Source organism: Apodemus sylvaticus, chromosome 18 (assembly GCF_947179515.1).
Source record: "Apodemus sylvaticus chromosome 18, mApoSyl1.1, whole genome shotgun sequence".
Classification (NCBI taxonomy): domain Eukaryota; kingdom Metazoa; phylum Chordata; class Mammalia; order Rodentia; family Muridae; genus Apodemus; species Apodemus sylvaticus.
Window position 1 is genome coordinate 69,940,277 of NC_067489.1, and position 15,243 is coordinate 69,955,519.

Consider the following 15,243-nt stretch of genomic DNA (forward strand, 5'->3'; position numbering starts at 1 on the left):
TGTGTGTGTGTGTGTGTGTCACATGACCTAGGTGTGGGAGTCAGGGTACCCTCAGGTGTGCTGTGTGTGTGTGTGTGTGTGTGTGTGTGTGTGTGTGTGTGTCGTGACCTAGGTGTGGGAGTCAGGGCTCCCTCAGGTGTGCTCCTCACCATCTACCTCGTTTGATTTTTCTGCTCCCCTGTGATTCTCCTCTCGCCAACTCCAGACAGTCATGCTGTATATCCAGCTTTATGTTAGTTCTGGGGATTTGAACTCAGTCCCTCACACTTGAGTGGCCAAGTACTTTATCTACTGAATCATCTCCAGCCATACTTGAGATTGTGCTGCTTTTGTTAGATTCTTGGGTAGGAATGGGTCCATCTTAGGGGTGGGGGTGGGGGCTCATCCTGGCCTCCAGAGCTCTCGTTTCATTTCCCATTTCATCTGTGGCTGACACTTGGTGCCTTCTGTGGTCAGGGGCACTGAGGGTGGGGCTTTTTGTCCCGCAGTCACCCAGCCCTAGCCACATCCCTGATGTGTCTAGTTGTCGTGTGGCCATGTGGCCAGCGGCTTTCCAGAGCTGTGCTGAGCTCCAAGGCTGGAAGGCCAGCAGAGCCTCTGGGTGGAAGTGGGCTGTGAGACAGGCCTTGGGGAGCGCCCTTGTCCTCTTCCACTGAGGAGCTGAGACTTGACTGCGATGCTCTACTTCCTGTATCTCACTTCCGCCCTACCCCCACCCTTCCCATCGGCTTCCTTGGCCTTGGCTAATTCCTGAGTGGTTCAGTGCAAGGATGAACTAGAACTATGACTGCCCTTGAGAGGACCCAGATAGGTGACTGCTGTGGAGACCTCTGCCCTTCACTACAGCTGTCAAGAGCAAGTGGAGGCCAGATCTGACAGTACTCCTCAGGACTGAGGCAGAAGCTTCTTTTGAGCCCAGGAGTTCAAGGTCAGCTTGGGCAAGACAGACAGACAGAGACTCAGAGACAGAGACAGAGAGAGACAGAGACCTAGCCAGCCCCATCCCAAAAAGCCAGAAGGCATTGAAGAGTTCAGGTCACAGAGCCCTGAGTTCTGCCCTCAGCACCACGTAATTCGGGGTGGGCCTCTCCGGTCATTTCAGCACTTAGGAAGAGTCATGCTTCAGGGTCGTCCATGCCTACTCCACTCTGAGGCCCACACGGGCTACGTGAGGCCTGTCTCAGAGTCTAAACTCTCCCCCTCACGGCACACACAGAGCTGCACAGAGTGCAGCAGAAGTTGATTCGTGACCGTAAAAGACAGCCTAGAGGAAGCCAATGGAACTTCCTATTCAGAAAGCAGAGCTGCTAGTCAGTCAGGGGCAACACAGTTTTTCATGGTGGTTCTGTGTCACTCCTTCCTCCCCATGGCCTCTCTTTAGAGGAAGCCAGCCCAGGCTCACTGAACCTCCAGAGTGCCTCTCATGGCTTCAAGGATCTGAAGATCAAGAGAATTCTGTTTATCATAAGATGTTTTTACTTCCCTTTTCAATAAAATAACATGCTTTTAAAAGTAAAGAATCCGCCTGCCTGCAGGTGTGCTGCAGCCTCGGCTGCTTTCTCTTTCTGTTGTAGTTTTAGGGTTTTGCTTAACAGGGGCTTGCTTACATAGACCAGGTTAGCCCTAAATCACAGTTCCCCTGCCTCAGCCTCCCAGGTGTCAAGATATGACAGACAGGTAGCACCACCCAGTTTGGAGGCCATGGAAATGCACAGCTTAGCCTCTGGTGTCCAGTGGAGCAGCTGCCACCAGCACCTGCTGGGTAGGCCACTAGGGCTACACTCAGGCTGCTGGGGTCAAGATTGGTTGTTGAACGTCAGGGACTGTGGGGGACATAGCCCACAGGAGGGGGGGCACGCCAAAAAGGCAGAATGTATGCTTATGAGACAGTTCAGAGAGCCCAGACTGACTTTGAACTCACTAGAAAATGTACTTGTACAAGTCTGAACCTGGGTGAGTGTGGTATACACACTTTTAATCCCAGCACTTGGGAGGCAGAGGCAGGCAGATCTCCAGGAGTCCCAGGATAGTCTGGGCTACATAGTAAGTCCTAAAAATAAAGGGGGCAAGGATGAACTGGAGATGTGACTGCCCCTGGAAATGATCCAGGTGGGTTCCTAGCACCCACTTGGTGGCTCAGCAATGTCTGCATCTCCAGTCTCAGGAGATCTGACACCCTATTTTGACATCAGTGGGTGCCAGGCACACACATGTAATGTACAGACATTCAGGTGGAATAGTCATACACATAAATAAATCTAAAAATGTTTTGTTTGCCTAAATTGAGACTGGTGGATCATAACTTTAGTCCCAGTTAAGGCAGGGATTTACAAATTTGAGGTCAGTCTGTGCAACAGGATGAGACTTTGACTCTTAATAACGCAAATATTGTCGAGTAAGTCATGCACACTAAAGCTGTGTGTGTGTGCTTCTGAGTGTGTGTGTGCATCTGTCTGTATAGTGCATGTGGACATCAGAGGACAACCTTGAAGAGTCAGTCTCCAGCATCCACCTTGCTTGAGGCAGGTCTCTCTCATTTCTGCCACAGGGCCCTGCTAACTTCTGGGCACTTGTGCTGTGTGCACCACTCTTGGCTTCTGTGACTTTGGACTCAGGTCGTCACATTTGTCTGTGAAGCGCTCTCCCCAGTGAGCCAGCTCCTTCCCTTCTTTTTAAGGCTAGATAGCGTCCACTGCGTAGTGACCACACTGTTCTTCCCCGCCACTAGATAGCATCCACTGCGTAGTGACCACACTGTTCTTCCCCGCCACTAGATAGCGTCCACTGCGTAGTGACCACACTGTTCTTCCCCGCCACTAGATAGCATCCACTGCGTAGTGACCACATTGTTCTTCCCAGCCACTTGGCTGTTGTTGTTTCCTCTGGACCTGAACCCAAAGTGGAATCGGTAGATCTAATCAGGATCTATTTTTAGCAGTGCACAGACTAATGTTAGCAATGTGTCTTTTATATTAGAAAGGAGAAATATTCCATTTCTTTGGAAGCTGGGCCCTTTCTTTCCCTGGCGCCTTGCCTGGCCTTGTGGTTCAGTAGCTTTAACAGGGCGTGTCCACCCTTTTGTTGACTCCTCCCTCCAGGCCACCCCAGCCAGCCCGGTGCCATCCCCTTTATGCACTCTGAGCTCCTCTGTGTATCATAGCTGCGACCGGATATTTTTAGCCTGGCTCTGAAAAGTCGCTGTGTGCTCAGACACATGCCCGACGCATGAGGTCACCAGGCACTGACAAAGCCCTGGCCTGCAAGGTCATCTGTGATCCACAGTCAGAAAGCCTTGTGCTCACAGAAGAACACCCGGCACACCACCATCACAGAAGAACACCCGGGCCTCCACCGTCACAGAAGAACACCCGGGCCTCCACCATCACAGAAGAACACCCGGGCCTCCACCGTCACAGAAGAACACCCGGGCCTCCACGGTCACAGAAGAACACCTGGGCCTCCACCGTCACAGAAGAACACCCAGGCCTCCACCGTCACAGAAGAACACCCGGGCCTCCACGGTCACAGAAGAACACCTGGGCCTCCACCGTCACAGAAGAACACCCAGGCCTCCACCGTCACAGAAGAACACCCGGGCCTCCACCGTCACAGAAGAACACCTGGGCCTCCACCATCACAGAAGAACACCTGGGCCTCCACCGTCACAGAAGAACACCCGGGCCTCCACTGTCACAGAACACCCGGGCCTCCACTGTCACAGAAGAACACCCGGGCCTCCACCATCACAGAAGAACACCCGGGCCTCCACTGTCACAGAAGAACACCCGGGCCTCCACCGTCACAGAAGAACACCCGGGCCTCCACTGTCACAGAACAACACCTGGGCCTCCACGGTCACAGAAGAACACCCGGGCCTCCACTGTCATAGAAGAACACCTGGGCCTCCACGATCACAGAAGAACACCCAGGCCTCCACTGTCACAGAAGAACACCCAGGCCTCCACTGTCACAGAAGAACACCCGGGCCTCCACCGTCACAGAAGAACACCCGGGCCTCCACCGTCACAGAAGAACACCCGGGCCTCCACTGTCACAGAAGAACACCCGGGCCTCCACTGTCACAGAAGAACACCCGGGCCTCCACTGTCATAGAAGAACACCTGGGCCTCCACCGTCACAGAAGAACACCCGGGCCTCCACTGTCACAGAAGAACACCTGGGCCTCCACGGTCACAGAAGAACACCCGGGCCTCCACTGTCATAGAAGAACACCTGGGCCTCCACTGTCACAGAAGAACACCCAGGCCTCCACTGTCATAGAAGAACACCTGGTCCTCCACTGTCACAGAAGAACACCCGGGCCTCCACTGTCACAGAAGAACACCTGGGCCTCCACGGTCACAGAAGAACACCTGGGCCTCCACGGTCACAGAAGAACACCTGGGCCTCCACTGTCATAGAAGAACACCTGGGCCTCCACTATCACAGAAGAACACCTGGGCCTCCACTGTCACAGAAGAACACCCAGGCCTCCACTGTCATAGAAGAACACCTGGTCCTCCACTGTCACAGAAGAACACCTGGGCCTCCACGGTCACAGAAGAACACCTGGGCCTCCACGGTCACAGAAGAACACCTGGGCCTGCACTGTCATAGAAGAACACCTGGGCCTCCACGGTCACAGAAGAACACCTGGGCCTCCACGGTCACAGAAGAACACCTGGGCCTCCCCAATTATGGAAGAGTACCTGGTCCTCAACTATCACAGGCTTTTTTTGTGTGGAATTTCTTTTTGGGCTACCACCTGTTATCTTAGACTTTTGTCACTGTAATCAAATGCTGTAGACTGCTTGCTTGCTTGTTTACTGACTGACTTTGGTTGGTTGTTTTAGTTTTTGGTTTTTTTTTCTTTTCTTTTTCTTTTTTATTTATTTATTTTTTTTTGAGACAGGGTTTCTCTGTGTAGCCCTAGCTATCTTGGATTTCTTTCTCTGTGAAGATCAGGCTGGTCTCAGACACAGAGATCAGTGCTTCTGCCTCCCTCCACCTCCCTAGTGCAGGAATTAAAGGCATACACCACTACTGCCTGACTAAGACTGCATAACTTCTAAGTAACGGCTACAAATTGGCTCGCGGGTGGAGGCATACCATCCTAACATTCAGAAGGCTGAGGTAGGAGATGGCTGCTAACTCCAGTCCACAACGTAAGAGTCTTTCTCAAAACCACGGACTCTAGGAGAAATGGCTTAGAGGGTAAAGGCACATGTATGTAAGTGTAAGAAACTGAATCCCAACACCCCTGTGCGACGCTGTATAATGCCTCATATTCCTGCAACCCCAGCAGGAGAGTCATGCTGTCAGACTCAGGAGTGCATGGGGACATGCTCCTCACACCCGAGACTTGCTTTTCAAGGTTTTTTTCTCCCTTGTGGAATGGAGGTAGTGGCTCTTGCCTTTAATCCTGCCACTCAGGAGCCAGGCAGGTAGATCTCTATGAGTTCAAGGCCAGCTTGATCTACAAAGTAAGTTCCAACACAGCTAGGGCTACACAGAGAAACTCTGTCTTGGGGGATAAATTTGTTGGGCTGCAGAGATGGGTCAGCAACTAAAAGGACAGGCTCTCTGATGCCCTCTTCTGCTTTTCATAGACACACACAAGGTGCCCAGTACAAGCAAAATACCCTCACACATTAAAAAAACAACTCGTAACAAGAAAGCCTCTAAGAGACAGTTTATTGCATTCCATATGTGTATATCCACACACATTTGTGCTATATGGAGGTCAAAGGACAACTTGAGGGAGATAATTCTCTTCTATGATATGGGTCCCAGGGATTGAACTTGTCAGGCTGAGTACCCTAACCCACCGGACTAGCTCTCCGCCCTGTCCTTTGTCTCTTACCCGAGCCTCTGAGTAAGTAGCTCGGGCTCTGGGCACAAGAATGCTGTGCCCAAAAGGAGTTCTAGGACCAGGCTGAGGTTCCAGGCTGGGGTCTGGTCTGAAGCTCGGATTTTGTCTCCTCAGGCTTTTGGGAACGCCAAGACAGCCCACAACAACAACTCCAGCCGCTTCGGGAAGTTCATCCAAGTCAACTACCTGGAGAGTGGCATTGTGAGGGGGTGAGTCACTCTGTCTGTGTGCCTTTGCCTCCAAGCTGAGGCTGGAACCCAGGGCCTCCAGCTTAGCTAGTCCTCCACCCTGGAGGTTTCTCTGAGGTGTCGGGTGTCACAGGCAGAATGGGGTGTGGCCCCCAGCATCAGCTGCATGTAAGCTCCTTAGTTAGAGACAGTTCTGGACAGCACTGTGATGTGATTGGGCCAGGGGAGTACCAAGGTGACCCGTGGCTGAGCAGAGGTGGAGCCGTAGTCACGGCACCAGAGACAGACAGATGTGTGGGGGCTGCATGCGTGCACAGATTCCGTGCTTAGACAAATGGCAGCTTGGATGCTTAAATGGACTCCTGGATGGATGGTTAGACTGCGGGGCTTGTGGGTGAGTTAGTGCATGGGTGAGTGGGTGGGGGGTGGGGGGGTGGATGGGGGGGGTGGGGAGGTGGATGGGTAGGTGGGTGGGTGGGTGGGTGGATGGGTGGGTGGGTGGGTGGATGGGTGGGTGGGTGGGTGGCTGAGAGATATGTGGATGGATAGGTTGAGGACTTTCTGGGAGAGTTAGTGGATGCGTGGATAGATGGTAGGTAGGTGGAGAGGTTGGAAAATGTATGGACAGCCTTACAGATTGTATGTGAAGGAGGTGGTGCTTGATTAATGAGTGGGTGGGTAGACTTGGTCTGCAGGGGTCATTGGGGAGTGGGCAGTGAGTGGATGAAGACATGAGCAGATGAGTGAAACAGGCAGACCTACCTAGAGGGCAGTGGCCACAAGTGTAGGCTGAGCTGCAGATCTTGACAGGTAGATATGAGGTTGTGAGGCAGGGGTGGAGGTGACAGTCTGCTGGGCCTACACCCTAGTCACAGTCTGTTACAATTTTATAAGCGATTGCTTTTCCTTTATTCCAGCTAGTTCCTAAATAAATGAGGCAGAGATTATAAGATTTATGTAATCAAGCTTTAAGGCACAATATCTGAGCAGTTGTTAATCTATTCTGTCCTCTGAGCTAATCTACGTACCTTCTAGCCAAAATCCCGAGACACTTGGTTTCAGTCAGGCTCTCTGCTCCTGGTGTGTTCTCATGCCGTCCTCTCAACTCCCTCCTCCAGAATCTTGTCCCCCCCCCCCCCCTTGTTCACCTGACTGAAAGAGGATCCAGCCCTGCTCTCTCTCCTGCTCAGTCATTGGCTGATCAGCTTTTATTGACATTAGGAAAAGTAATGGGGAGCAGTGTTTAGGCAACACTGGGACAGGAGATTCTTAGAGTAAGCGTTATAATGCTGTGTCTAGATTGCAACCAGACATGGAGGCAGAGAAATCAGCCTGTGAATGAGAAGACTACACCTCAGTGCACAGTAACATGATGTTGACAGTTCACACTGGGCATGGAAGAGAGGGGCTGAGCCCCTGCCATCCTGCCCACACCCCCACACTGGGCAGGCTCTGCTGAGGGTGCTGATTGAGAGCCCTTGATGAAGGTCAGGTTGGTTCTGGACCCTGTAACTCGACATTCTCTGCTTGGCCTGGGCCCCCACATGCCCACCTGGGGCACAGCTGTAGCAGGAGTTCTGCACCTGAGCTGGGTGCCCATGACCCAGTTGGCACTCATTCCCCATCATGACATCTGGATCATGGGCTATGACAATCTCCTCTCTTTCCAGGTGTAAATTCTTGTGGGCCATGGAGTCATTCAGGGTAAATTCAGGGTAAACTCAGGCTACTGGAAGTCAACACTGCAGTATAGTGACAGTTGATCCCATAACCAAGATGACTGCTGAGCAGGTAACAGGAGGAAGTGTATACAGGAGAGCCACTACCTGGCAGGCAGTGAGGATGGCACGGAGCTCACCGTACTGATAGAGTACCGTACTACTTGAGACTTACAAATCCTTTACTTTGGAATGTTCTGCTTCTAGTTTCCCAAGCTTGGGTAACTAAAACCATTAAGACCGAGCATGAAACCAGATCAAAAGAAGTACTTGCTAGGTCATATGCACAGTATGTCAGGTACTGCTGGCCTTACCTGTGGGTGCAGCCTCCCTGCTGCAGGCTCTCAGCAAGTTCAGGGCTGATGGCCCTGGTGACTAGATCTCCAGATGAGCTGTTCTCCTCAGGGCTCAGTAGGCTGCCCTGCCACTGGCCCACAAGCCTGCCCTGCTCCAGTGTTGATCATGGGTTCAAGAAAGGAATTCCCTTCTGATCGGCATCCATGCTCCAACCGAGCTTCCTGGCCTCTGGGGTGCTACTGCATCGTGCCACACGAGCCGCAACCCAGGGCTGCCTTTGCCCACTGTGTCTGGTTATATTTCTGTCACTGCTTCTTCGCAAAGCCAAGGGTCAGGACACATGGGAGCATGGGCCAAGTTCCTCATTCCTGAAGCTTTCGCTCTCTGTGCAGATCAGCTCAGAGGGGCCTCTGCACTCACAGGACCCCTTGCTGGCCTCAGAACTTTAAAACCAAAAATTAGGGGTGGGCTGCTCTTGCAGAGGATCTGAGTTAAATTCCCAGTACCCACGAGCAGCTCACAACTGACTGTAACTCCAGTCCCAGGGATCCAACACCGGCCATGGACACTGCTCTCGTGTGGTACATAGACACACACACAGGCAAACACTGATACACATAAAATTCCACTAAATTCAAAATCTCAAAAGCTGCCGAGTTGTCTGGAGTGGAGCCCCTGCCTAGAATCTAAGAAAGAGATCACCAAAGACTGGGGAAAGAGAGCTGGGCGTCTGTGTTCCGGCAAGGGGAAGCAAGGGTCCACGCAGTTGGCCTGCCCTCTGCTGAGGCAGGGTTGACCGCCTTGGACACAAGGAAAAGGCAGACATTGATACGAGAGTCTGACCCTAGGAATCTGATTTTAGGCAAGGGGCCAAAGCTGAATGGCCGAGGCTAGAGAAGGAAGTGTTAATGTGACCCGGAACTCAGGAGGCAGCAGCAAGGGAATTGTGAGTTCCAGGCCAACCTTGACCACCAAGGGTCAGTCTGCCCGGAAAGCCATGACTGGCAGACAACCTGGATCAGACTGGCCTTGGGCTGTCTAGGGACTCACCTTGATTGCCTCTCTAAGTTGCTGTTGGTCATGTTGGGATTGTACCTTTTTAAAAAGTAACTAAAAAACTATCTTTCTCTTATTTACCTTATTTAAAATTGATTTTGGAATTATTTTATGTGCATGGATGTTTTGCCTGTATACATGTCTGTGCACCGTGTACATGTGGTGCCCACTGAGGCCAGAAGAGGGCAGTAGACCTGAAGAAGCTGGATTTACAAAAGGCTGTGAGCTGTCCTGTCAGTGCTGGGAATGGAATCAGGTCCTCTGGAAGAACAGCTGCTCTTCCGTGCTGTCTCTTCAGCTCCTTCTGAGGGAATCAGGAGTCCAGGCAGTGCCTTCAGAGCCTGCCCTGCACTCTCGAGTTTCTCCACAGGCCTGCAGGCTTAATGGGACTATTCTACAGAGGCAGGCAGATCGCCCAAGAATTCAGGGCCAGCCTGGTCTGTATAATGAGGTCCAGGACAGCCAGGAACACACAAAGTGAGACCATGTCTCACAACAACAGAAGATAATTACAATTAAAAATTGGGGGCTGGAGTCAGCGGTTGAGAGCACTGACTGCTTTTCCGAAGGTCCTGAGTTCAAATCCCAGCAACCACATGGCGGCTCACAACCGTCTGTAATGGCATCTGACGCCCTCTTCTGGAGTGTCTGGAGGCAGCTACAGTATACTTACATATAATAAATAAATAAACCTTTAAAATATAAAATTGAATTAAATTATATTAAAAATCCGGCTCGGGTGGAGCGGTCCCCAGAGCAGTGGATATGGAGAGAGCTGGTTAGGCCTCTTCTTTCCCGTCGTGTTCTGTAGTGGCCTCAGCTCATCCGTCACTGGGAACTACTGCACCCACCCTAGTGTGCAGGAGGACTCCCTGAAAACGCCCTGGATGTGCCGGACATCCCAGTCCCCAGGGAATGCTCACTGCACTGCTGCAGCCTGAGCATCAAGATGTTCTGGGTCCCAGTCAGCGAGCGAGCCAGCGAGCAGCATGCTGGGGGGGGGGGCGTGTGCCTGTGCTTTGAGGGGCATGCCCCACTCAGAACTAAGGGGATGCTGGGGAGGACCAGAGGGCTGGGAGGTGGCTAAGGTGCTGAGACGCTGTCGTGAGCACCAGGGTTTGAATGCCCAGAACAGGCATGAGGGCTGAGCACGGGGCGTGGCAGCTGCCTGTCATCCCCGTGCTTATAAGGCTGAGAGGGGGTCCCCAGAGCAAGCCAGCCAACGAGACAGGTCACATGGGTGAGCTCAGGGAGGCCCCGCCTAAGTGTGTGCAGTGGCCAGAGCCTTGGTTCAATGGGAAAGGCGGGAACAGATCCAGAAAGACTTAAGGCTTCCACATGCAGGTGCCCCACACCTCCCCCATGTCCCCAAAACTGTGTGCTCTGTGTGGAGTGGTGTGTATGTGACACTGTGATGCCTGTGTACTCTACGTGGAGTGGTGTGTATGTGACACTGTGATGCCTGTGTACTCTACGTGGAGTGGTGTGTATGTGACACTGTGATGCCTGTGTGCTCTGTGTGGAGTGGTGTGTATGTGACACTGTGATGCCTGTGTACTCTACGTGGAGTGGTGTGTATGTGACACTGTGATGCCTGTGTGCTCTGTGTGGAGTGGTGTGTATGTGACACACTGTGATGCCTGTGTGCTCTGTGTGGAGTGGTGTGTATGTGACACACTGTGATGCCTGTGTGCTCTGTGTGGAGTGGTGTGTATGTGACACACTGTGATGCCTGTGTGCTCTGTGTGGAGTGGTGTGTATGTGACACTGTGGTGCCTGTGTGCTCTGTGTGGAGTGGTGTGTATGTGACACTGTGATGCCTGTGTGCTCTGTGTGGAGTGGTGTGTATGTGACACTGTGATGCCTGTGTGCTCTGTGTGGAGTGGTGTGTATGTGACACACTGTGATGCCTGTGTGCTCTGTGTGGAGTGGTGTGTATGTGACACACTGTGATGCCTGTGTGCTCTGTGTGGAGTGGTGTGTATGTGACACTGTGATGCCTGTGTGCTCTGTGTGGAGTGGTGTGTATGTGACACTGTGATGCCTGTGTGCTCTGTGTGGAGTGGTGTGTATGTGACACACTGTGATGCCTGTGTGCTCTGTGTGGAGTGGTGTGTATGTGACACACTGTGATGCCTGTGTGCTCTGTGTGGAGTGGTGTGTATGTGACACACCGTGATGCCTGTGTGCTCTGTGTGGAGTGGTGTGTATGTGACACACCGTGATGCCTGTGTGCTCTGTGTGGAGTGGTGTGTATGTGACACACTGTGATGCCTGTGTGCTCTGTGTGGAGTGGTGTGTATGTGACACACTGTGATGCCTGTGTGCTCTGTGTGGAGTGGTGTGTATGTGACACACTGTGATGCCTGTGTGCTCTGTGTGGAGTGGTGTGTATGTGACACACTGTGATGCCTGTGTGCTCTGTGTGGAGTGGTGTGTATGTGACACTGTGGTGCCTGTGTGCTCTGTGTGGAGTGGTGTGTATGTGACACTGTGATGCCTGTGTGCTCTGTGTGGAGTGGTGTGTATGTGACACTGTGATGCCTGTGTGCTCTGTGTGGAGTGGTGTGTATGTGACACACTGTGATGCCTGTGTGCTCTGTGTGGAGTGGTGTGTATGTGACACACTGTGATGCCTGTGTGCTCTGTGTGGAGTGGTGTGTATGTGACACTGTGATGCCTGTGTGCTCTGTGTGGAGTGGTGTGTATGTGACACTGTGATGCCTGTGTGCTCTGTGTGGAGTGGTGTGTATGTGACACACTGTGATGCCTGTGTGCTCTGTGTGGAGTGGTGTGTATGTGACACACTGTGATGCCTGTGTGCTCTGTGTGGAGTGGTGTGTATGTGACACACCGTGATGCCTGTGTGCTCTGTGTGGAGTGGTGTGTATGTGACACACCGTGATGCCTGTGTGCTCTGTGTGGAGTGGTGTGTATGTGACACACTGTGATGCCTGTGTGCTCTGTGTGGAGTGGTGTGTATGTGACACACTGTGATGCCTGTGTGCTCTGTGTGGAGTGGTGTGTATGTGACACTGTGATGCCTGTGTGCTCTGTGTGGAGTGGTGTGTATGTGACACACTGTGATGCCTGTGTGCTCTGTGTGGAGTGGTGTCTATGTGACACACTGTGATGCCTGTGTGCTCTGTGTGGAGTGGTGTGTATGTGACACTGTGATGCCTGTGTGCTCTGTGTGGAGTGGTGTGTATGTGACACTGTGATGCCTGTGTGCTCTGTGTGGAGTGGTGTGTATGTGACACACCGTGATGCCTGTGTGCTCTATGTGGAGTGGTGTGTATGTGACACACCGTGATGCCTGTGTGCTCTGTGTGGAGTGGTGTGTATGTGACACACTGTGATGCCTGTGTGCTCTGTGTGGAGTGGTGTGTATGTGACACACTGTGATGCCTGTGTGCTCTGTGTGGAGTGGTGTGTATGTGACACACTGTGATGCCTGTGTGCTCTGTGTGGAGTGGTGTGTATGTGACACACTGTGATGCCTGTGTGCTCTATGTGGAGTGGTGTCTATGTGACACTGTGATGCCTGTGTACTCTATGTGGAATGGTGTGTATGTGACACACTGTGATGCCTGTGTGCTCTGTGTGGAGTGGTGTGTATGTGACACACTGTGATGCCTGTGTACTCTATGTGGAGTGGTGTGTATGTGACACACTGTGATGCCTGTGTGCTCTGTGTGGAGTGGTGTGTATGTGACACACTGTGATGCCTGTGTGCTCTATGTGGAGTGGTGTGTATGTGATACTGTGATGCCTGTGTGCTCTATGTGGAGTGGTGTGTATGTGACACTGTGATGCCTGTGTGCTCTATGTGGAGTGGTGTGTATGTGACACACTGTGATGCCTGTGTACTCTACGTGGAGTGGTGTGTATGTGACACTGTGATGCCTGTGTGCTCTGTGTGGAGTGGTGTGTATGTGACACACTGTGATGCCTGTGTGCTCTGTGTGGAGTGGTGTGTATGTGACACTGTGATGCCTGTGTGCACTGTGTGGAGTGGTGTGTATGTGACACACCGTGATGCCTGTGTACTCTATGTGGAATGGTGTGTATGTGACACACTCTATGTGGAATGTTGTGTATACCACACACTGTGATGCCTGTGGCCTCTGGATTCCATCCACACTTCTTACCTCAGACTGCCAGTGCAGTGGAGTATCTTGCAGATCAGTCACTGGAAACAGGGGTAAAGCAGCTCCGCAGAGGAGCGCCAGCTGCTCCTTCAGAGCCTCTGAGAACTGCTTCTCAGCACACACGTGGCAGCTCGACACCGGCTATAACTGTAGCACCGGGAGACCTGACGCGCTCTGCTGGCCTCCTGCCTCAGCCACCTCATGCACGTATACGTGGACATACAGACACGGAAGATTCAAAATACACAAGAAGTATTAAAGGAAATACTTGGAAAATTTCAAAATAGTTGTAGTCCAAAGTGTTTGGAGATGAAGGGGACTCAAGCTGCGTCAGCACCTAGTCTGGCCTTCTAGGACACTGAAGTCCCTGTCATGTGAGGGGAGGAAAAGTAGCTCTGGAAGGGCAGCGGTATGGATGCAGCCAGGGGCCTGGGTGTCAGATGCCCATATTCTTCAGCAGAAGGGAAAGCGGGGTAGCCAGGGCCATGGGTCAGTGGGTAAAGCACTGGCCTCGCCAACCTGACCACGAGTTCCATAGCCACAGACCCACATGACACCAGTTGTGGCGTTCATCTGTCATCCCCACACTCCTACAGAGAGAGATGGGATTCCGAGAGGACAGAGTCGGCTGTGCAGAGCCAAAAACAGGTGCAATTACAGTTAACTGTCCTTGTCACCTGGCTGCCAAGAGTCAGCCTGTGAGGAAAGCTGTGATTGACAGATCGCCTGGATCAGACTAGCCCTGGGCTGTCTAGAGACTTGTCTTGATTTTGCCTCTACGTTGCCATTGGTCAGAGTGTTTTTACCCACCTGCCCAGGACAAATGCTCCGCCTCAACAAGGCAGGAGACGAGGCATTGCCAGCCGCCCCCACACTTGTCATTGTCACACCGTAGATGGACCATCATCATTCATCAAGTGAGGGGATGCTATAAGACAGCCATCGAGCACCCGCTCAGCGAGGGCAGGGACTGCCTGTGCTTCCTGTACAGCAGCACACAGAGCCCAGAGAAGAGACCAACAGAAGAGATAGGGAAGACTGAAACCCAAGACCCGGGCCATGCCTGGCCTACAGAGTGAGCTCCAGGACAACCAAGGAAGCATGGAGGAACCTTGACTTTTAAAAACACCAGGGTGAGGAGTGCAGCACGGAGTCCTTAATGTGTGAAGCCAGATCCTTCACCAGAGAAAAGAAACAAATCAAACTTTATATTCGACTTTTTGAATTTATTTGAGTGTGTGTATACACACACATACTTATATGCAGGGGGCAGGGGACAACCTTCTGGAGTTGATTTCCTTTTTCCATCCTGAGGGTCCCAGGCACCAAACTGAGGGTCAGACATGGCAGCCACCCACTGCCTTTACATGCTGAGTTACCTCATGAGCCCAAGGGGTACCTTAAATATGAGCTGCCTGTTGTCATCCTGTCAGGGGAGCATCGAGGGCATGCAAATCACCTCTGAGCTTACACTGAAGCAGCAGATGCCTGAGACCCCTCCCTCCACCAGCCTCCTGAGGACTTGCTGGCGTCCCCCCCTCACCTGCCCAGGCTGCTCTGCCTGTCAGGTTTCTGGGTACCATGCTGAACCCTGCCTCCCGGGAGCACCCTGCTCAGCTGATTTCCTGGTTCTTGGTTTGAAGCCAGAGCAGGGGTGATCTTCAGGGCACTTTGTACGTAGCTATTTATGTACAGGGTACCAAAGGGTGTTGATGTGCGACAGGCAGCACCATGGTCCCGTTTTCTAGGCCAGTGTAGAAATATGGGTGAAGAATGTGCCTCCATTGGTAGAGAGGCCACCTAGCGCTTGTTGAAGCACAGGGCCATGGGTCCCACCCTGAGCAGTGCAGAGACCCTGCATGGTGCATGCCTGTTAGCCCAGCACTCAGAACAAATGCTTGATGACAAGTAGGAGCTCACGGCCAGCCTTAGCTACACAAGGAAACTCACATACCAGAAGA

The 15,243-nt window shown here is 52.4% G+C and overlaps 1 protein-coding gene and 1 long non-coding RNA gene across 18 annotated transcripts in view; one reads left to right on the forward strand and one right to left on the reverse strand.

Annotated features, from left to right (window-relative positions):
* Positions 1-15,243, forward strand: part of Myo9b (myosin IXB) — an 88,638-nt gene that overhangs the window by 36,086 nt on the left and 37,309 nt on the right. For all 14 annotated transcript variants that reach the window (XM_052162616.1, XM_052162617.1, XM_052162624.1 and 11 more), the window contains exon 3: positions 5,987-6,081. In XM_052162616.1, the coding sequence (XP_052018576.1) occupies positions 5,987-6,081 (95 nt within the window). The remainder of the gene's footprint in view (positions 1-5,986; positions 6,082-15,243) is intronic.
* LOC127668821 (uncharacterized) lies at positions 3,288-4,721 on the reverse strand. Of its 4 annotated transcripts, none has more exons than XR_007974221.1 (4): positions 4,626-4,721; positions 4,010-4,401; positions 3,593-3,841; positions 3,288-3,452 (listed from the first exon to the last, which is right to left on the reverse strand). It is a non-coding gene; the product is annotated as an uncharacterized LOC127668821 (long non-coding RNA). The 4 variants fall into 4 exon arrangements; XR_007974219.1 differs by lacking the exon at positions 4,626-4,721 and adding an exon at positions 4,542-4,602; XR_007974222.1 differs by lacking the exons at positions 3,288-3,452; positions 4,626-4,721 and adding an exon at positions 4,542-4,602 and having other exon boundaries at positions 3,548-3,620; positions 3,982-4,401.